This window comes from Dinoponera quadriceps, unplaced genomic scaffold (assembly GCF_001313825.1).
Source record: "Dinoponera quadriceps isolate SergipeBrazil2010 unplaced genomic scaffold, ASM131382v1 scaffold435, whole genome shotgun sequence".
NCBI classification, from domain to species: Eukaryota; Metazoa; Arthropoda; class Insecta; order Hymenoptera; family Formicidae; genus Dinoponera; species Dinoponera quadriceps.
In genome coordinates, this window is record NW_014554527.1 from 30,660 (window position 1) to 55,416 (window position 24,757).

The 24,757-nt window shown below is 34.5% G+C and overlaps 1 protein-coding gene across 1 annotated transcript; it reads left to right on the plus strand.

The window, feature by feature from the left end:
* Positions 1-12,007: 12,007 nt before the first annotated feature.
* LOC106751744 lies at positions 12,008-21,430 on the plus strand. Its single transcript, XM_014632798.1, has 6 exons — positions 12,008-12,128; positions 17,528-17,789; positions 18,316-18,438; positions 19,101-19,191; positions 19,370-19,506; positions 21,268-21,430. Exons 1-6 carry the CDS (start codon positions 12,008-12,010, stop codon positions 21,428-21,430), a joined length of 897 nt encoding a protein of 298 aa, XP_014488284.1.
* Positions 21,431-24,757: the final 3,327 nt, after the last annotated feature.

Genomic DNA, 24,757 nt, shown 5'->3' on the forward strand with positions numbered 1-24,757 from the left:
TTGAAGCATTAAGTTGTGCTCATCCTGTCATTTCCGTTCGTTTGAAAGCCTTGGAAAAATCTACAAGGAAAGAAATTGGGCCCCATATGAACAGAAGCCAAGAGACATTGAAAAGCGAAAAAACTGCTGCGAAATTCTACTTGCTAGGCAACAAAAAAAAGAGTTTTGGCATCACTGGGGATGAAAAATGGATATATTTTCACAACACCAAACGTCGAAAAACCATTTGCGACCCCACCCAAACTTCAACATTGATACTGTATCGAGAAATCCACGGAAAGATGACAATGCTTTATATTCGGATCAGAATAGGATCAGAAGGTTGTAATATATCATAAGCTGCTGAAATCTGGTCAAGCAGTCACAGGGTATCTCTACCGATAATAAATTATCCGTTTGAGCATGGCACGAAAAACGACCAAAATATGAAACGAGACATCATAAAGCGATTTTGTTTAATTGCAACACTCGGCCAATGTCACAAAATTTGTCAAAGAAAAATTAGAAGCATTTCGCTGGAAAGTGCTACACCATGCGGCTCATTCACTTGATTGTGCCCATTCCGACTATCACTTATTTCGGTCGATGGCAAGTGCACTTGATAAGAAACGCTTCAATTCTAATAAAGACATCGAAAAATGGATCTCTGACTGGATAGCCTCCAAAGATAAGTCATTCTTTCGCCGTGGAATTCGCTGGCTGCCCGAAAAATAAGAAAATGTCTTCGCTAACGATGGACAATATTTTTATTCATGTATTTCTTCATTTTGTTTCTTAAATAAAACCATAGTTTTTGCAAAAAAATGGACGGAACTTTCCGATTTATCTAATATAACTGAAGTTAATTAACAGAAATGTTTTTAGATATGTGAGGTAAAAATTATATAGTCACAAAAATAATTAGCTAAATTAATTAAATTTTGACTGTATTATATGGACAGCGAACTTTTATTTGTGGCAGCTTGTTTTCAGCTATGAGAGCTTTTTCTTTTTTCCGTGTCATAGTGTCTCAGAGAAGGATGTCAATGGATGTCAATCTATCTACCTATTTTTTTCCCAAATTCTCGTTATTTTTTAAATTTGCGAATAGAGCGTACAATACAAGAGAAACATTTAACTGGACGTGCCGATCTTCCCATTACGAGAGACAAGACGTATCAAAATATGGTATGGTGTATGTACGACCACAAAGCAGCTGTAAGGTTTGTCTCGCTCGCACTTGAATTATTACGATCAGACCGTCTAGGTATTCGCACTCGCCGCGTATTTTTATTAATATATTCAGACCAAGATTCGCCGATCTTATGGAAATTCCGTACTCGAAACACTTTCTGTTTAATGACGGGCTGAGTTTGTTGGCTATGAGCGTTACGAGTGTCGGGGTGTGTATAAATTGTACATTTTATTAGGATATTTGCTCAATAACGAATATTGTTTTAATTAATTTGAGAACAGATTGAAAAAGAACATTCAGACGAGAAGTTCCGTAAATACAATATTAGTTCGCACTAAAAAAATTTACATGTTGACAAATAAACTTCCTTTTTATTATTAAAATATTGTTTACAAATTTATAATTTTTTTTTACTTAATGCGCGTTTCAAGGATTAGTCTCATAAAAATTATTTGATCAATCTCTGATCAAAGGTTAACACATTGATTGCTGCATTAATTTTCATAAATTGTACCGAAGCTTAACCGATAATCAGTTGTTAAAAACTGATACGATAGGTATATGATAAATATCAGGTTGATAAGAAAATCTTCTTATTTTGAGTCGCCCTACTTGGCGCGTCTGTTATTAAAACAAATCACAAGAGGGAAAGGAAAGAGCAATTGTTTTGAATTTATCTAACCTCGTTGCACAAACTATTGCAGATGGAGAGCATTTGTGAGCTACTTAGAGTTTACAAAAAAATCGCAAAATAGAGCTTTTAAAGCAGCAAATTAGGCCAATTTTGTTGTACGAGTTTAAAAGGGGCACAAAGACGTCTCAGACCCATCGAAATTTATGTGAAAATTTCAGACAAGATGTGGTTACGGTCAGATTATGCCAATTTTGGTTTGGAAAATTTCTAAATGGTAATTTTAACCTGGAGAACGAGCCCAGGTCCGGGAGGCCTTCGGTAATTGACAAAGAGCGTTTGCGAAGCAGAGTCAAAAAACTTTGAAAATTACCATTTACGAGCTCGAGGCAGAATTTGGAATAGCTCACGGAACCATCGTTAACAGCCTCCATCAACTAGGCTTTGTGTCAAATTGAACAATGGTGGGTGCCGCATGCATTGAGCGATAGGAACAAACTTAACCACATTTCCAAGAGAGTTACACTGTTCTACCGACATCGCAATTAATTTTTTCTTGAACGATTGATTAAGTGCGACGAAAAATGGATCTTCTATGGTAATGTGGTACGAAAACAAAATTGGTGTGAGCTGAGACGTTTAGCCTAAAGGACTCCAAAGCGGAATATCCACGGGCAAAAGAATAATATTAAGGTGGAATGCGTGTAGAATTGTTCATTATAATCTCCTACCAAGAAACCAAACAATACGGACCTCTACTGTCAACAGTTGACAAAAGTTCAGACAAAACTGTAGGAGCTCCGGCCTCTTGTCAACTGTAAAGGTATTCTCTTTAACGAGGAAAACGCTTGCCTTCCTGTGAACGCATCCATATTGAGAAAAATTGAAGAGTTTAATTGGGGATTTTTCGAGTACGCACCATACTCTTCTAACCTCGCTCCATTCGATTATCATCTTTTCATACCCCTGCAAAATTTTTTAACAAGAAAAAATTTGATTCGGAGCACAAAGTCCAAAGAGAGTTGAATATTTTCTTTTTATTCCAGGTCTAATGCTTTTTTCAAAGACGGAATTTTCAAGTTTGTAGATCGATGGGAGGCGGTCATTAGACAAGGCGGAGACTATGTTGATGATTAAAATAAAAGCGTTTTAAGTGAAAAACAATTTTTTTTGTATAAAATGCAAAAAAAAAGAACTTTCTGATCAACCTGATAAATATAATTCACGATGCGTATGTCTCGTTTGTGTCTTTTTATTGGAATTTCTCAATTGCTATTATTTTACAACATAAATTTAATAATAATAACATGTCATAGTACCAATGACTATCGCGACATTGAACATGTTAATTTAATATAATTTAGGCTCTAGCAAATTAGACGACTCATCTGAACAATTAAAATTAGTAGCAGTCTCGTGGGTGCTACTGTTTCATTAATACTTCGAGTGTTTGAATGGTCATATACTAATGGATTATAACGAATCCCTTCATACCAGTTTGTAAGTATCTAATGATGCGAAATTTTAGTTGCATTAAAAACAAATTTAATTACGTTGATGAATAAGATTTGGTAGGAAGTGAAAAAGATAATTAATTTTTTAGGATTATTTAGATAAAATATAGAAACACGAGCTCAAAAATATAACTTGAAACGTGAAAGCTTCTTTTCGTTTATAATTGCAGAATAAACTTAAATTGTTATAATGCGTCACTCAGGACGAAAAAACTTATTACTTTCACGATGATGAAAACGCGACCGCCTTGTGTATTAACTGCCGGCGGTATGTTCGTTTTATGAATAGAAACATATGCCTCGGTAAGATATTGAGATAATGAGAAATATCGTGCTTACATTACTTACATTAATTTCTCTTTAAGATTGTAAAAACCGCTACATTATATTTTATTTTCCTACAGTCGGCGCAACAATGAATTTTGCATCCCGAAATTTGACGCAAAAATAATATTAAATAACCATGACATTTGATGATTAATTATGAATTTTTTTATTTGAAATGAAAAATATTTTATCCGTCTTTGAAATTGTATGTATTAAACAAAATTATTAAATAATAATATATTCCAAGGTAGCAATTATTCATCGATACTGTTACATTTACATCTACATATTGGGAGTACAAATTAGTTCAGTCCGTTTTTTGCGGTCAAAAATGCATTTATTTCAGAACAAAATGAATGAACAGATTAAGTAAAGTATTGTCCATCGCTGGCTACTACTTTTTCCCATTTCTCAGGCAATTTTCAAATTCCATCTCGAAAAAAATGTCTCGTCTTTTGAGGCGACACAAGTTATGAGCCAATTTTCGATTTCTGCGAAAGAAGTGAACCAGTGACCTGCCAAATCGTGCTGCATCCGTCGGAACAACTAGTAATCAGAAGAAGCAATGTCCGGCGAATGCGGCAGGTGCAATAAAATATTCCACTTGAGCGTTTCCAAATAATTTTTTACGACTATTGCGACATGAGGCTGAGCGTTATCATGCAAAAGAATAACTTTGTCATGCCTTTGCTAGTATTACGGATGTTTTTCTCGCAATGCACTGCTCAAACGAATTTATTGTAGCTTATACCGATGGCCTGTAATGGAATCGCCTTCTAAAAAAATTATATTTTACCGCATGCTGTAAAATAAAATTTTTTTGGCTGTTCAGAGCAAGGCTTGTCTTCAACGCTGAAATCACCATTTTTGAAACGTCGAAACCATTCCCTACATGAATTATCAGTTGGAGCATTGTCACCATAAACTTCTACAAGCATTCGATGCACTTCAGCTGCACTTTTCTTCCAATTAAAGTAGAAAACTAAAACCTCTCGCAAATACTGCTTAACACCTAATTTGACACATTCAACTCAGTAAAAAACAGGGGTTTTGTATGAAACTCAAAGCGATATAAACTGAATATTATTAATTAGCGATATATAACTGAATATTGACAGATATCTAACGTCTCTAAAACCATCGAAATCAGCTGTCACTATGAAACATTCATTACAGCCAGAGCCAACTTTTGAAAACGGACCTAACTAATTTGTTAATCCCCAATACTCCCAATATAAGATGAAATATATATATATTTTTCTATAAAATACAATTTTTTCAGTAATTAGTATTGTGTTAATTTATATTGGAATAATTACAACTATATAAGCCAGTTTATGTCCGTTATAACTGTGCAGTATTTCATTCACTTTTGCTGTCGAAACGCCACTAAGAACGCTTCAACAGCACTTCGAAATTAAGGTACCGTGTTACAAGAAAGCATCGCGTTGTATATTCTGCTATACGGTCAGGACAACATGTACCCGATTGTTGCTAAAACATCCTCCTTCACGAAAGAAATTGATCGCTATGTAAGATCAACTTCGACCCTAAGCGTGGGCTTGTCCGCACACTCTGTTAGCGCACCTCGCGCTGTTGCGTGTCTCGCGTAACCGCTACCTCGCACCCCACATGCAGCGCAGGTTAGGGACAAAGTTCTCACCGGTATAAGAAATAAGCATTATTATTTTTTAATAAATCCGTTTATTTCTAAACCGTTTCGTCATCTTCACATTAAACCACCCGACCATTCTTAACTCCCGAAATATTCGTCACGCCTTTGCACCGCCCGGCTGTGATGTCAATAGGATATTTAAAACAATATATGATGTGAACGTAGTGATGGGTTTTTTAAATCTTAAGTAATTGTTTTTTAATTACATTCGAATGCAATACTTAAATGTAAATATCTTAGAGTAATGATATAATTTAAGGATACTTTTCAACACATCAGAGGTTTTGATACTTTTATAATTCAACTGCATTACGACAGTAATATTCAAATATTTGAAACTTCAATTGTGTATATTGGTGTAATATATGTTAATAGATGTAATGATGATATGATAAATCAAATTAAAATTACAGCAGGATTTTGAGATATCCTAACCTAAAAGTGCCAAAAACACGGTTTTTGCCTATATTTGAGGTTACATAGCATCGTAATATATTTTTTTCGAGGAAAACTATATAGAGCATTTTAAAGTGTAAGTCTTGCTCTTTCAAATGCCGTTAAGTTTGCTCAAATATCTTTTTTTTTCACCTAGATATGTAACTTTAAACTTTTTTAAAATGCATGAATTTCACAATGACTGTTCTAACTGTTTCACTATTACTCACTATATTCTCACTGTTTCACTATTAGTTATTTCATTTTTTAAAAACAAACGAATAAATTACAGAGTGTTACAGAAAATCGCTTTTTTTTGCACAAGCAAATGATATATGGTTTCCCCAAGATTTTTTGGCGCTGAAACGGAATCCGTCCTCAGAATTTCTCTAACACGTCAGGATTTTGAGATATCCTAACCTAAAAGTGCCAAAAACACGGTTTTTGCCTATATTTGAGGTTACATAGCATCGTAATATATTTTTTTCGAGGAAAACTATATAGAGCATTTTAAAGTGTAAGTCTTGCTCTTTCAAATGCCGTTAAGTTTGCTCAAATATCTTTTTTTTTCACCTAGATATGTAACTTTAAACTTTTTTAAAATGCATGAATTTCACAATGACTGTTCTAACTGTTTCACTATTACTCACTATATTCTCACTGTTTCACTATTAGTTATTTCATTTTTTAAAAACAAACGAATAAATTACAGAGTGTTACAGAAAATCGCTTTTTTTTGCACAAGCAAATGATATATGGTTTCCCCAAGATTTTTTGGCGCTGAAACGGAATCCGTCCTCAGAATTTCTCTAACACGTCAGGATTTTGAGATATCCTAACCTAAAAGTGCCAAAAACACGGTTTTTGCCTATATTTGAGGTTACATAGCATCGTAATATATTTTTTTCCAGGAAAACTATATAGAGCATTTTAAAGTGTAAGTTTTGCTCTTTCAAATGCCGTTAAGTTTGCTCAAATATCTTTTTTTTTCACCTAGATATGTAACTTTAAACTTTTTTAAAATGCATGAATTTCACAATGACGATTCTAACAAGAGTACAATAAGAAAACTGTTTCAACACGAAAGCTAAAGAATAAATTGTATATCAATAGAAAAGTTATTAAAAGAGAAAATATAAAGATATATTTAACACTTGCATTCATCGCCACCACTGAAGCGTAACCTCAAAAAAGTGATTTTCATCAAAATAACTTTTTTGTTAGGAACTAAATAATGAAATAAGCCAAAATTTGATTTGCAGCTCCGTTTTAATGTAACGAATTTGGTAAACATTTTTTATTTTCATTAACAATTAAACCTAACCTCCAAACCCACAAAACTCTGGGCGCACCGAGTCGGGGGAAGAATGAATAAATAAATTCTACAAATGACGGAATTCGAATCGCCATTCTTTCATCTATAGTTATATGATTTACCTCTGACATTAGCTTTCTAATTGTATCCCAGAATGTACAGCGTGGAAGTTGTCAGTAGGAGTTTACATTCCTTTTTTTGTTTTTTTGTTTTTTATGTTTTTTGTTTTTTTTTGTTTTTTTTTATTAAAAAAAAATTTTTTTAGTTTTTCTTAAAATACATTTTCTAATTGTGTAAGTTTTTATTTCTTTCTCTTAATAGTACTTCCTGGTGATTTTCTTTTATGATTCACCCCATCATCTGCATTAACTACACATCAAATGTAGTCTGCGAGCATATTTATTATTGACTTACCTTTGTAACGCTTTTNGGAATTCGAATCGCCATTCTTTCATCTATAGTTATATGATTTACCTCTGACATTAGCTTTCTAATTGTATCCCAGAATGTACAGCGTGGAAGTTGTCAGTAGGAGTTTACATTCCTTTTTTTGTTTTTTTGTTTTTTATGTTTTTTGTTTTTTTTTGTTTTTTTTTATTAAAAAAAAATTTTTTTAGTTTTTCTTAAAATACATTTTCTAATTGTGTAAGTTTTTATTTCTTTCTCTTAATAGTACTTCCTGGTGATTTTCTTTTATGATTCACCCCATCATCTGCATTAACTACACATCAAATGTAGTCTGCGAGCATATTTATTATTGACTTACCTTTGTAACGCTTTTCTAAAGCAGCTATGGTTTGATGAAACCTTTCACCATGTTCGTCACTATAATCACTTAAGTTTTCAGGAAAAAAATTTAGATGAGAATGTAATAAGTGCAGTTTTAGAGACACATTACATCCAAGATTCTTTAGAGCGTCAATCATATTTTCAACAAGTATTTTGTAGTTACTACTTTTGGTATTTCCCAAAAAGTTAGAAATGACAGTCTTAAATGTTTTCCAAGCTTTCAGCTCAAGTACATTCAGTTTATTTTTAAAGACTTTGTCTTGTATAAGTTTCCTTATATTTGGACCAGTGAATACACCTTCCTTGATTTTTTCATTATTAAGGTTAGAAAATTTCTCTTTCAAGTACAGAAAACCCTGACCGTTTTGATCCGTTTTGAGCCTTTAACGTAAACTTTCATTATCCCTAGTTTGATGTGTAATGGAGGAAGAATTATGTCTTTTCTTTGCACTAATGCCTCATTTTGTACATTTAATTCACCAACTTTGTCAGCTTTTCGCAATGGCCAATTCTTTTTCTTGAAGTGAGAGCTTTTGTCACGACTGTCCCATTTACATAAAAAGCACATTTACTTTGTATATTCTAGTTGTAAACCTGTAACTATTGCAACTATTTTTAAATCGCAACATATAAGCAATTTATATTTTTTGTATTGTATTTTATCTAAAAGAAACTCAATAGTTTTATAAGACTCTTTATGAACAACAGAATACCTTATAGTAATAGAGGGATATTCATTACCAATATGCAGTAATACAGCTTTTAAACTGGATTTCGAGGAATCCATGAAGAGCCTCCAATTTTTTGGATAACGTTTAATGTTCATTTTAAGCATGAGTTCTTCAATATCTGAACAAAAATATAATTCTTCTGACATATCAAAGTAAGGTGTGTATTCTTTTTGTCGGTTACGATACAGAGTGATTTTTGTCCCAGGTTCTAATAAGTTCCATTCATCAAGTCGTGAAGCTAAAAGTTCAGATTTTACTTTTCCAAGATCCAAAAGACATACCAATTCATTCAATCGCTCTTGATTTACGAAAAGAGGNCTTGTAACTTATCAAATTCGTCTTCAATTACATCCTCCTCCATGTGGTCAACTGCACTAGTACCTTGATTTGAAGAAGACTTATCAATTTTTTGAGGAGCAATTGGAACAGGGTTATTAACATCATGAGGTATTGGTTTTGAAACAGAACTTACTACAGGTTATGTTATTTTATGTTTTAACGATTTATTGTAACCGTATATTTCAATGGAACAAAAATAACAATCAGAGTCATGATTCTTTTGTTCTCTCCATATCATTGGCACTGCAAACTTTATATCCTTACCGGTACCTCTCGCCCAGGCTAACAGTGACAATTTACACTTTTGACAACCCAAATTAGGTGTAAATGCATTCTTTCCGTTGATTGCTTTTAATTAAAAATATAAAAAATATACTTCCTTAATATTCTCAGTAATATTACATTTTTCGCTACTGACCATGTAATCTCCACAAATGTAACAAAAACAATTAAGATGATTTTTATACTGTCGAGACATCTTAGCATAAATTATTTACACAGCTGCCTTTTATATAAGTTGTATTGGACGATTTCAATTAATTAGATTAATATTCAACTATATTAAAAATGTTTACGAAATTCGTTATATCAAAACGGAGCTGCAAACTAAATTTTGGCTTATTTCATTATATAGTTCCTAACAAAAAAGTGATTTTGATAAAAATCATTTTTTTGAGGTTATGTTTCAGTGGCGGCGATGAATGCTAGTGTTAAATATATCTTTATATTTCCTCTTTTAATAACTTTCAATTGATATACAATTTATTCTTTAGCTTTTGCGTTGAAACAGTTTTCTTATTGTGCTCTTGTTGGAATAGTCGTTGTAAAATTCAGACATTTTAAAAAAGTTTAAAGTTACATATCTCGGTGAAAAAAAAAGATATTTGAGCAAACTTAACGGCATTTGAAAGAGCAAGACTTACACTTTATAATGTTCTATATAGTTTTCCTGGAAAAAAATATATTACGATATATTTACGAAATATAGTACTATGTAACCTCAAATATAGGCAAAAACCGTGTTTTTGGCACTTTTAGGTTAGGATATCTCAAAATCCTGACGTGTTAGAGAAATTCTGAGGCCGGATTCCGTTTCAGTGCCGAAAAATCTTCGGGAAACCATATATCACTTGCTTGTGCAGAAACCTTGTAATACTGTGGTATTCATTCTTAAATTAAAATATATGTTTAATATTCTCAATGTTAATAACAAAGAATATCCATGTTTTATGATCTCCACTGTTATATATAATTTAAGAATGATTGATTATTAATTTTAACTTTTTCTTTTTTTTTTTTAGTGCCGTACCTTTGTCCAGGCGTAAGCAAACTCTCATATGCCTGTGGTGCGCACGTGGTTTATAAACAAGCATTATTTTAACTAACGAAACATAAAAGTATTACTAAGCTGATTTTATTATTTTCGTCTTATTTCAAGATATTTTTGAATTAATTGATTCCATGTTGTTCACTATTTTGTATACTTTACACGCGATCGAGCATTGCAAACACCGTTTTGAACATTGTATGAAGTTGCTTGACGAAACACTATAGGAGTTCTATTATGCAAAGCAAGTCCCTTGAAAATACTAAAGGAAAGCGGCGTCGATTCCAATACAACATTTTACTGGGGCAAAAATTAAAGTGAAATTTCTACTGGGCTCTTTCAAGGAACGATTGTGAAATTCAAGCGAAGCGTTGCTGATGCACTTTTAACTTTCCGTGAAATCGAAACATAATTCAACCCCTTTCGTGTACACGTAACGATCGCGACGGCGGTAAAAAAGAATATCCCGTACGGTGTGCAGAGAATTTATCGTTTCTTTTAAGTGCCTCGTAATGTGCCACAACGTATCGACTTAATTCCGTTCGCGGTACAATTTTTCTCAATTACGCGCCGTCATCGGCGCTCGCCCAAACGGAATGCATAACGAAGTCCAGTGAGTTCCTCACCGCACGTACATGTGTATTTGTACGTGTACATTTGTGCATGCGCGTGCACTGCTCTGTTGCAAGCGTAGCAGTGCTATACCTGCTGCGGAATAGTTAGGATGGATAACGTTCAAGGTCAATATATGCGTATTAATCAGTTCCTAATGTGCCTCATCGGTCAATGGCCGTATCAGGAGAATCGGGAGAAAGCTTTAATCCAAATCATCTTCGCGCCCCTGGTATTCGCCCAGGCGGTTATCCAGGTAAATACTCACTTTCATAAATTCTTGTTGAATAATAGCGACTAACGTGAAGTTAGCCTTCAATTATTCCAATGAAACAGGGCTACACTTATGAAAAGGCGTATACTATGTGGTAAAATATTGATTAAAAAAGTCATTATATAAAATAATATTAATAAACTGCAAATTTAATTTTTTTAAGAGATTTTATTATGTAAAACCCGTGAAATTATGTATTGCTAAATGTATAAGAAGAAGTGGGATAATAAAGTTATATACAATTCTCACAAATTCGCAGTTTTCCTACGATTAATGACGAGATTACATATGATCTCATTAGGATGGTTAAAAGATAAAAATATACAAACAAAATATTAATAATTTTGTTTAATTGTGGTAGATGATATGTCATTATTGTGAATTGAGACATATAAATACAAAATTATCCAATTAGTCAGGAACGATAATAACAATTATTATATGTTTGTGAAATTATATATATTATTGCACACGACAGTTATAATTATGTCAGTTTTTAGTCCGAATTGTTGTTATGTGAATTATATGTGAATTGTGTTGTCTCGGTTGACGTTAAATATCATGTTGGATAATTGATATTTGCGAAGCTTATTGTTTTCGAGTGTATTATCGGGAGAATAAAGGCAATAATAAAAAGGAGTCTCGCAAGCCTTTGAAAATTTTGCAGGGCGGCGGTATGATTACCGCTTGGTTCGCAGGTGATATTGATGCGTTTATGGAGGGTTCGTCACCTTTTGTGATTAGTCTGATGTGTATTTGCAAATACATTAATTATATATACAATCATAAGCAGGTACGTCTGTGATCATAAATACGAGTATATCGTTTTGTTGACATTAAGACTAACTTCTCTCGTAAGTGTAGATGAAGAAGCTTACGATTATAATGGCGGATGACTGGAACATATACTCAAAATCTAGTCATGAATACAATATTCTTTGTAAGAATTACGAGATCGGCAGAAAAGTTACAATTGGCTATGCAGGTAAATATAAAATAGCATGGAATAGACGACACTTTGTCAGATTCTATAGACGAAATTAGAACGACAATGGAGCATGCAATTTCTATAAAAAGATAACGACTGAATTTATGGTGAAAAGGTATTAAATTGATCAAAACGCAATGAAAGTGAAGATAAAAAAATATATAAAACAGTTTTAGAAATTTACATATACTGTAAGACCCTACTTAACGCGGGAGGTACATTCCAATAAGTTCCAGCGCTAAACGAAACAGCGTTAAACGAGGTAATATTTACACGTAAATAATGGGGATAGGTGAAACAGAACTGAGAATAAGAAAATTTATCAGTCTCTTTGGTTTTATTTTGTAACATTTATTGTTAAATACTTTTTTATTACATTAATTATAGATTTATTTAAAGCTAATATCGATTTGTATTTATAAAACATTCATGAAAATCAAAAAAGTTCGAGAAAAGAAGTTGTGTTTGTGATGAGAAAGGTTCTTCGTCATTTGACATTCTTTGTATTTTTGTGAGGAAATCATCTAACGTCGTTTGCCTCTTCCTGTTTCGTTCAACAAGCGGTTGTCGATAGCAAGATACCGCATCAACGACATTTCTTCTTGCCCTTGAACTTCTATCAAAATTTAAATCATTGTCGTTGTCGATAGCAAAACACCGCATCAACGACATTTCTTCTTGCACTTGAACTTCTATCAAAATTTAAATCATTTTGTACAAACTGATCCATAATTTCCGTTATATTGGCTAAACTTTTTTTTAGAAAATCCGATGAAAATTATTTTTGCTCTTCATCTTCAAAAACGCTAATTTCGTCATTTTCGTGCACTTGTTGTTCTACTAATTCTTTAAAATTGTCATTAGAAAACTTTAACCAGTTGTAACTTGCAATAATACTTCCATATCCTGCGCATTTATATTATCCAACCCTGTTTCATTAGCTAGCTTGACAATTTCATCGACATCAACAATGGATTCTATTGTGTCAGCATCTTAGTTTAGCTTCAGCCACTCATTCTTCCATACTCCTTTCAATCATTTCTCTATCACCTCATTCCAGTAATGCTTGATGTTGTCTACAGCATCCATGATATTATAATTTTTCCAAAAATCTCTAATGGTTTGTTTAGCTTCTATATCGGTTTTATCAATCAGTTGTCGAAATGTCCGCCGGAGATAATAAGCTTTAAAATTTGATATTACGCTTATGACCCATTAGTTAGATTACTGAAATTGTATTTGGCGGCAGGAAAACCACATCTATTGGAATGCATGTTGTTAAGTCGGACAAATGCTTTGGATGGCTGGGAGCATTATCAATCAAAAGTAAAACTTTCGTTTTTAGTTTTTTTTTAAATTCGCAGTAGTGAATGTTAATTATATAGCGTAACTGTATACCTGGTAATGGTATAGCGTTTAACAGACGGGCAAAAATGTTCGGTAAACCAATTCTGAAAATTTTCATAAAAATCCAAAATCTTTTATTGCACTCCAAAATTACTAGAGAAGTTAATTTTGAAATTCCCTTTATTGCTCTTGGGGTTTTAAAATGATAAACATTCAGTGGTTTTAATTTAAAGTCTTCATTAACGTTACCACCCAGTAGAAGTGTTAAACGATTTTTTGAAGCTTTAAATCCTGGTACTCGCTTTTCTTCACGGGACAAAAATGTACGTTTTGGCATTCTCTTCCAAAAAAGACCTGTTTCATCCAAATTGAAAACTAATTTAGGATGATAACTCCTTCGTTCAATGATTGCTCTTAATGTCGCTGGAAATGCAGCAGCTGCTTTTGGATCTCCACTTGCTGCTTATCCAATAATCTGTATGTTATGAAGATTGTTTCTGTATTTAAATCGATGAAACGACTAGCTACAAAATTTCGATTAGCTACAAAATTTTTACTGGTGTCGCCTTTTTCATTCTGAATATGGTTAAAAATTGTTTACGCTTTTTTCATTTTAATTACTTGACTTAATGGCATATACGAGGGCGGTTCAATAAGTACCGTGTTAGAAATGAAGACACCATTTTTTCAAAAAAACTTTTTTTATTATTTAACATAGTCCCCTTTTAGAAAGATACACTTCTCCCAACGTTCCTGCTATTTTTTTAACCCCTCCAAAAAATAGGATTTGTCGAACTCTCTAAAATACGCCTCTGTCTCGGCGATGACTTCCTCGTTTGAGCTAAATTTTTTTCCCGCGAGCCATTTCTTCATGTTAGGGAACAAGAAAATGTCGCAAGGAGCCAGATCGGGTGAATACGGGAGGTGCGGCAGCAATTCATAACGCAATTCATGCAGTTTGTCAGCGACAACTCCGGATGAATGTACTTTCCGTGAGCAATCGCGGCACCCATTGAACCGACAATTTTTTCATCGCCAACTTATTATGTAAAATATTAATTGCCGTTCCGGTCGACACACCTACGGCCTTTGCTACTTCGCGCACTTTCGTTCGTCGATCAGCGAGAATCATGTGGTGGACTTTTTGAATGATTTCCGCGATACCACGTCTGCCGGGCGTCCTGGTCGCTCCTCATCAAAAACGGATGTTCGCCCACGTTTAAATTCGTTGAACCAATATATAACTGTGGTCGTAGATGGCGAAGTGTCCCCATAAACAGCATCCAAATTTGCTTTTATCTCCTCGCATTTTTTCCTATCCAAAATCAAAAAGCGAATTACCGAACGATACTGCTCTTTTTCCATCTTAGCGAAAATCACAAAACACGTCTTACTCGAATGGCTGCCAGATCCAAACTAACATATCAATCAGTCTGCAATTTGTTTTGCCGTCGTTTGATAGATGACAGCACACGATGATAACACCAACTTCCCTCAGGAACGCCCTCTGTCGTCTAACACGGGTACTTATTGAACCGCCCTCGTAACGTTTAACTTCATTGTCAATCCAGATGGAAAGTCGTTTTTCCATTTCCTCAATCACATTGATTCTGGAACTGGTAATTTTTGTTGCAGAAGTCGTTTTGGTTGTAGTTGTTCATGATACGATTTTTTTTTATTTTTAAAATTGTCCGTATTATTGCAGTTAACAAATTTAATGCAGTGCCGATATTAGATTGCCGTTGGACTGCATCTAATCGTCTTAACATCTTCATTTTATTTTCTAGCGAAATGCTTTCTTTGTCGCTTTACTATCTTTTTCTTTGCAATCACCCATTGTGAGAACTAAAAATTGCCAAATTTATTACAATAAAATAAAATATTATGTTTATATCTTTATACACACAATAACGTTGATGACTGCTTATAAATCAACTATGACGCAAGAAAGATGCGTTCGTACTGTAATGCGATTTCGGGGATTACTGTTCGAACCTTTATTCTGAACTGATTAACGAAAGAACGTCGAAAAAATATATAGTGTGCACCGTCGCTGCATAGTGCAATGCTTATGGTTGGTGCATGACCGCTTCATTTTCACACATATACTACAAATACCAATACCGCGTGCGATTTCGGGGAATCCCAATACTACCGCGTAATACTAAAACAGAGTTAAACGGAGCAGCGTTAAGCGAGGTTTTACTGTATATGGAATAATTTTATTATTTTATTATTTATTTTATTGTCGATAAAAATATTCACTGCTGTTTAAAATAAGTCATCAAAGAAAGTAGATGTAGTCAAATTTGGAATGTTACGAACTTGATGAAAATTGATAGATTTTATAGACAAATTAGCAAATAATACAGGAATTAATTGTAAACAAGTTTTAATTGCAAATTAACAAAGGCTTTATTACGAGGATGGATCAAATATAAACGAGCCTTTTTAAATTGAGCGCCCGTCGGCGGCGTAAGGGTTCTGCAACGTTTTGGACAGTGGGGGGGAGGGGGTCATGTGGAAGACAGTAATAACGTTGGCGCGCCACGTGCTTCTTACTCTCAGCAGCAATCACGATGAGCGAGAAAGAGGTACACCCTGCAGTTGCACAGTGTGTTATTATTAAGTTTCACGTCAACGAAAAGTAAGTGCTGCTGAAATTCGGCACCGTTTATTCCCACAGTTTGGGGAAAAACCCCTTTCATTAGCTTGAGTAAAGCAGTGATGTAACGAATTTAAGAAAGGACGTGAGCGTGTTGAAAACATTGCCGCCGTCCCCGCACTAGCGTCACAGCGCAGAATACTGAGGCTGTTCAAAACTCATCGAAGGCGATCGGCACTTAACTGTTCTTGAAATCTCTCAAGAACTTCTGATCAGCTATGGAAGTGTGCAATCAATCATTCGTAATGAGTTGGGATTTAGAAATGTCGCCTCGTTGGGTTCCAAGTTGCTGAATGCAAAGCAGAAAGCCGTGCGGTTTGAAATTTCTCGGAGGCTCCTAACGATGTACGAGGAGGAAGGTGACGCCTTTTTGGAAAAAATCATCACGTGCGATGAGATTTGGATCCATCACTACACCCCTGAATCGAAGAAAGTCAGTATGGATTGGTGCAAGACTTGCATGGGTGCACCGGTGAAAAATAAGACGCGGTTGTCTGCAGGGAAGGACTTAGCTACAGTGTTCTGGGACTCTAATGTCGTTCTGCTGGTCGATTTTCTTCAAGAACGTCGAATTATTAATGCTGCCTATTATTGTGATCTTCTTAGACAAATTCGAGCTGCCTGTCGGTCAAAAAGCCGCTGTACTCCAATTAGAAGTGTGTTGCATCTTTATGACAACGCCAGACCTCACACCGCAGCAGTAACACAACAAAAATTGGTCAATATGCACCGCACGGTGAAAAATTTGGGCTGTCCTAAAACATCCACCGCACAGCCCAGATTTGTCACCATGCGATTGCAATATGTTTGTGCCACTCAAGGATTTCCTTGGTGGAAAGCGCTTTACAACGAACGAGGAGGTGCAGCAGTTCGTGTGCAATTGGTTTGGTACACGTCCGCGAACTTTGTATGATACTGGAATTAAAATGTTACCAGACCGTTGGAGGATGTGTATAGTTATAGGACGAGTATAAGATGGGGGACTATGTAGAATAGCTAGAAAAATGTAAATTAGAATTGATTTTGAAAAATACATATCTTTTTCAAAAGGCTCGTGAATATTTGATGCACTCTCATAATTTTGATGAAGTACAATATTTTATTTGTCTAAATAGGTATATGTCATTTTGAAGAGAGACTTATAGTATGTATGTCTTTCTTCTACATGCGTGCACACATGCGTGCACACACGCGCGCGCGCACACACACACACACACACACACACACACACACACACACACACACACACACACAGAGAGAGAAAAGAGACGGTGAGTAAAATTTGTTGGTTTACGTGCTATAAACAGAATTGAAATATCGCTTCTGTTCATATCGCAACGATTGACATCGGTAGAGTTGCTGATTGATAATATCGCATTTACAGCTTCTCTTTACGGCTCTATGACTCCTTTTCTGACTGTGCCGGTAATATTAAACACAGTTAGCTATATGGGATTGTACAATATTTCCGAAGGGAGACCCGTGATGTTTCGTTCGGACTACCTTTTGGACGTAGAAAAGTATTATTATCCGTTGCTGGTGCATTCATACATCGGCACCCTCGGCTTCGTCTCGATCGTCGTGGCGATCGACTCGATGTTGGTGTTCCACGTCCAACATGAGTGCGGGATGTGCGAGATCCTTGGGTAACTCCGCAAAAACGGCATTTTATAAGAAAAGAAACAGCATCCTCATTCGAAGCGCACTTCACGCATCTCGTGTGGATATTCGCATTTCTATATATGTGCATCTCTCACGAGAAAAGAGATCTCGGTGATGTCTCATCTAATACCAACGAACGTCTCGCATTCTGTCACTTGTCACTTTTACGTATTTATATATCTTTGAAGTGGAGAAACATATATTTTTATCATGTGACTTAATTGTTGCCGAACAGATGAAGGAGGACTCTACAATAAATATCTGTCATTCTTGTCGTAGAATGTTTTTATTAATGCGCATATTACCTGACTTTATCTGATCCATATGGTACCGTATCGTAAAGACACCAAATAATAGACGATCTCACATATGCAAGACAAAGACAGCGACGTTTAAATTTCTCGACTGATACTCAAACGTTTCGACTCATTCGAATTACGTGCGATTAAATCTTGATAATTTCCACGTCGCCTCACGCTTGAAATATGCTCATCATTGAGCATTTTTTAGATATCGGCTATCACGGATTATCGATGAGACTATTTTAGACGTAGATTTACGTCCGAGTAGAGGAGAGGATATAGCGTACAAACACGCTAAGAATTGCGTTATTATGCATAGCCACATAATAGAGTTAGTATATTTAAACTATCACTTTGTGTCTTGTCACTATTTTTCTCAATTTTAAAATGATAGCACTCGTACACTGACAGAAATTAAAATGTTTAATTTCATTTAAATTATAAGTAATTATATTAAAGTCATATTGGGCATTAACCATTTTTTTGTTGTTTTAACAAATCAAAGTAATAATAGTATATTGTCAATAATATTATAGTAACACTTATAAAATAGTTTTTTTGCTATATAATATCACTATTTAATTATAATCACGAATATCAAACACTTGTTTCTCAATGTAGTATTTTATGTGTAATTTAAGTTTCTTACACGTCAAAGTTAAAGTGGTATATATAAGGTTCAGCGAACATATACTTTGTTTATTTCTTCAAATTGTTCTTCCGATAATAATAATAAATTTGTCGATTAGCTAATGTCGTAGAAAACTTGCAAATTGGACGTTTTTATGAGAAATATAGCTTTTTCTTTTATAAAATAATATTTCTTATGCTCAAGACATTTTATCTTATAAAATAGAGAGTTGAATTTTCTTAATACAATTACCAAATTGATGAACGTTTTGCGACATATATATTTGCTGGAACTTACGCTTTAGATATAACATATATATGTGTTATTATTAACAAATGCTGTAACTTTTTTCGGATTTGAAGATATGCTAAAAGCCTCGAAAACGCGAATACGACATCATACTTTTTTCAATTAGGTTTCAACATGATCGGCATAACTTTTACGATATTCCAAGTTAGTGCAGACACAGATAAGAGTACTTACGATCGTAGTATTATTACCGATAATGCACTATAGGCGATGCTACATGCAAACGATTTTAGAGTGTTGTGCTTAATATCAGAAATTATTTCTGTATGTATTTGCATTTAGGTAGCCAAAAAATAATAAGAAAACTCATATTTACGATTAGGCGACGGTAAAATTGAACGATCCGAAGCAAGCAATGCGGTATGCGTCGTTCACAGTCACTCTGCTTTCTGTCCTTTTTCTCGAAAGTTGGCCGGGTCAGCAGTTATCAGATTATACAGATAAAATTTTCACATATGTGTAAGTACCATATACCAGGTGTATGCATAAGTTTTTTCCGGTTTAACTAAGAGTTGGCGCCAGCGAAAAGTACGCAGCGTATTAATTTGACACATACGTCATTTTGTTCGTCTGACATTTAAAACTACAAACACACACAAGTTGAGTCCGCCAAAAACTAGCGTCTTTGTTTTATCGTTCAGTGATCATGTCGAGTTTTGTGCCTGAAAAAGAACATTTGCGGCACGCATTGCTTTTCTTATTTAATCAAAAGAAAAAGGCTGTTGAAAGTCATCGTTTGCTGGTAGAAACATATGGTGAACACGCTCCATCGATTAGAACATGTGAGACATGGTTTCGACAATTTAAAAATGGTGATTTCAATGTGAAAGACAGTGAGCGCTCTGGTAGACCACAAAAATGCGAAGACGAGCAATTGCAGGAGTTATTGGATGATGACCCAACTCAAACTCAACGGCAATTAGCAGAAGCATTACATGTATCACAAGAAACAATCAGCAGACGTTTACGAGCAATGGGAAAGATCAATAAACTCGGTAAATGGGTCCCACACAATTTGAATGAACGTCAAATGGAAAATCGCAAAGTCACTTGTGAAATGCTGCTTCAACGCCACGAAAGGAAATCATTTTTGTATCGAATTGTGACGGGTGACGAAAAATGGATTTATTTTGAAAACCCGAAGCGGAAAAAATCGTGGCTTTCACCTGGCGAAGCCGGTCCATCAACACCAAGGCCAAATCGCTTCGGCAAGAAGACCATGCTCTGTGTCTGGTGGGACCAGAGCGGTATTGTGTATTATGAACTCTTGAAGCCCGGCGAAACCGTTAATACACAACGCTATCGCCAACAAATGATTAATTTAAACCACGCATTAATCGAAAGACGACCGGAATGGGCCAGAAGACATGGCAAAGTGATTTTGTCACACGACAATGCGCCGTCTCACACAGCAAAACCAGTGAAAGACAGCTTGAAATCGCTTGGATGGGACATCCTTCCGCACCCGCCGTACTCCTCAGACCTGGCGCCATCTGACTATCACCTCTTCGCATCAATGGGGCACGAGCTCGCAGAACAGCACTTCAGCAATTTCGAGGAAGTTGGAAAATGGCTCGACGAATGGTTTGCCGCAAAAGACAAGCAGTTTTTCTGGCATGGTATTCATAAATTATCTGAAAGATGGGCGAAATGTGTAGAAGCTGATGGCCAATATTTTAAATTAAAAAAAAAATTAATTTCCCTTGAAAATTACGTGTTTTTTTTTACCAAAAAACCGGAAAAAACTTATGCATACACCTGGTAACGCTTATTACTGAAAATACTTTACTGAAAATACTTTGATTGGACGTAATTTATTCGAACTATTTAGTGATATAAAATAATATTCCAATTTTGAGGAGTGCACGATTAAAAATATTTTATACACATTAAGTCGGATCAAAAATAACTTCCTATGAAGATAACAAGTATTTACTTTTTCCTGGATATTCGCAGGGAGAATCATTAAATTTCCTATTCATTGGGAGTAAAAGCCATTATTAATAAAAATGAGTATATTAAATTAGATTCTATTATTTGAGATGTCTCATACGAAAATACATTTTTTTAAGAAAGAAAGAAGAACATGGAAATTATTTCTGATTCAAACTAATATATCACGCGAAGCACCATTCATATAAATTCAGTAAGCATAGTCGTCTGAATAAAACATATGATACCATTAAAGCGCGAAGACAATTGTACACGTCGGTTTTTCAGAACCAGCGGAAGATGGTATCAGTCTTCACTGAGCGTGAGAAAAATGCTCAGCATTATGTTAATGAGAAGTTACAAGCCAATTAAGATAACCGCGGGAAAGCTGTACACCCTGAACTTGGAGAACTTCGCCGCAGTAAGGAAACTTTTTTTGAATGAGAGTTGATGTGCCGGATTCGCATTGACCCATTGCTTTTTTTAAGGTCATGCGCTCGTCATTCTCTTACTTCACGGTTCTCTGTTCGATACAGTAAACATGCGAACACTGATGCTCGAGGATTATCATCGATGACAAGTCTAACTATGAACATCCGACGTACCTTTATCTCTGCCTGGTTCTCTGACAATTTTTGTGAATTAAACTCGAAGGCGACCGCAAATTAAACTCTATAGAAAAATTAACCGTTGTATGAAATGTGCCATAATAATTGTAAATCTGCGACTGTTTCGTTATTATGAGATTTTGTGGATCATGTGCAACATGCAAGAACATAAACACGTTGCTTTAAAAATTCGATGAATAATAAATGCTTTGGTCGCTTCCCTTTACATGTTGTGTACAACTGAAGAAGATTGTCGATTCTGGTCTATGAGTGCCAAATCTATAGAAATTAGATTTTCTATTCGCGCGACATCCGTATATTTAAGAGATATCCTCAGAGACTATTGTTTAGATTGTTTGTATATTAATCGCTTACTTTACGTGTTGGGTTCAACGCAATAATTAACTCGCAAATATTTTGGATGTTCAGGATGTTTATCACACTTACAACTGTGGAACATTTACTAATAAAATGTATATACAAGGGAAAGATTAAAAGTAAAATTTATGGAGTTCGGTTGCCTTTAAAATATACGGTATAAATAATACATTATTAAAGCGTAGTGTATCAACAGTAGTGTAACATACCTAAATATCGTTCATTACATCTGGAATACTCACTGTATAGACCATAATAGCATAAAACACGATAACGATGCGCGTAACACCTTAAATTGAATCGGATGAGAATTATCTCACGTCAATTTAAAGAATGACAATCCATATTGGTTTGGAAAAATTTTACCTATTTGAATTTCAAGTACGACAGGATAACAAAATTACCCTCGTTCAATTGAAAAGGTCTCTTGCTTCTCAACATGATTTTTATGAGAAGATTCTTTTTCTTGTATACATTTTGTACCACACTACGTTGTATCTACAGATATATTAAAAATTTATATATTTTTCGATATACTTTGATCAAAATAATTACATTATTCCGTGAATAACCAGAACATAAGAACAATCTATTAAAACCTATGGCTAGAAAATAAGGTAAACAATAACCAACAATTTAAAATAAAACCGAAACGTGAAAAAACATTTCTGATATAAAAAGCACATTACAAAGTCAATATTGCAATAATTTTTTACAGAATGAAGTTGTGATAAATTTGAATCGTTTATCCTAAATTTGGAAAATAGTGTTTTTTGTGATTTGCTTTTTATGTTAAAAATTTCTCCGTTCACTGGTTTTATTTTCAATTATGGTTTTTTTACTAACCTCACTCGTCTAGCCATGGGCTACTATGAGTTTTAATAAAACAGTGATATTTATTAATCTTTTTTTGCATAAATGGAGAATGACATGGGAAAAAGTTATATGTATTTCTATTTTTACATTTTTCTGTAGAATCTATTGTCTTAATCGATTTTCTTTTACATTCAATGTTTAATGTTTAATAATTTTTTTTTAATGTTAAACAATTTGTTTCAAAATTGATTTTTGCGATGTGCTGTAGGTCAGTAATATTTTTTTACTCTCCGGTTCTGCTTCCAATATTTATTTTTTTGTTAACCTTACTGTTTTATAGGCTTTAATGATCATAGGCTTTAATGGGTGAATCTTATCTCTATTTCTTCGTTAATGACTAAAGATATTAATACATTATGCGGTCGATTTAATGTTAATACATTAAATCATAATCATAATTTTCAAACTCAACCGCATGTTCCAAGCGTTAATTAGAATTTAATCATTTATGTCTGACATATAAAAAAAAACGTTTCTGCACTGAATATTTGATCTCACATCAAAATTGACCATAGAATGACCTCAGAGCCACGAACAAATCGCAGCAATGCTGGACGAATGTAAAATACAATACATAGAATATGATCATCAAGAGTGTGTAAAACACGACATACGTGGAGCTATGTATTAAAATCAGAATGTAATGCTTCTCTATGTCGATTACCACGTAATTGATGTAGTAAAGCAGTCCCACTTGCGTGTCGTAAGTGCAATATTTGATGAATTATTGTCGCCGGTTTCCGTGTCGAGAAGTTTAGTTAACAAAGTCACAAACACGAAAACGACGGTGTGGCTGAACAAAACTTTTCTAACGTAAGACAAAAACAGAAAGATAAAGGGGAAGGCGAGAGAATGGAAGCATATTAAATTATCGTTGCTCCAGATAAATATAAACTCACCCGTGTAAGCGTAGCTTAAATTTCGGCCATACATCGCGTACAAATGCAGTATACTACTCTTCGGTCGATTTTGAGGATAGGCAATAATCTCGGATCTTCGTCAGAAGTATCTTTATCTGTAGCTCGAAGTCGATTTAAGTAAGATTTCGTATTGTTTGATTGTTCAGCCTAAATTGTAATCGTTTCATCCGATACTTATCGGATGCTGCAAACGTTGCTACTTTTTTTATTTCTTTCTTTTATTTATTTATTTACGCACCTCCGGTAATGTGTACACAACACAGACCAGTTTGATCATCGACACTATACCGAGAACTAACAAGGGCAAACAGTCATCCAATTGGAAAGAATCTGGCCAAACTTCGATCATGTCTAGTATTTGCGTTCGGCACAGACAATATTGTACATATGATTATGATTGAATCGCTAATTTTGTATTCCGCTACGTCGACCGATCAGAATTGTAATGCGCCGCAAAAACAGACTATTCATGGTATATATGCATCTTATGTGCGTCATCGTTGCGACACTAAAGATACATTTATTGAGAAATCGCTTATTATATTTATATTATATATAAAATGTATAAAAAGTTCCGGGATGATGAAATATCTTAAAAAATGTAAGTTTGACCTTGGAGGTGTCGTTAAGTTCAGATCAAGTTTATCTTGAATTTTTTTAATGGGACACATTTTATAGCATATTCTTATAGTTTTTTTGAGACTTCGTAAAAACTAACAAACTATATTTTATCCGCTTTGGGTCAACCGTTCCGAAGTTATCGAGTTCTTTCTGGTAAGGTGTCAATTGATTTGAAATTCTTGTTATATTTATACAGTTGGCCTGTACTGCGTAAATATCATGTAGTATTTTAAAAACATCTTGAGTAACTGATTCTCACACACACACACACACACACACACACACACATGTACTGCACCAATCTCACCGCCAAACCACTTTCTCCTCAACCTTTCTCCAATCTTATTATACCCTACTCCTATTTGCCATCTACAG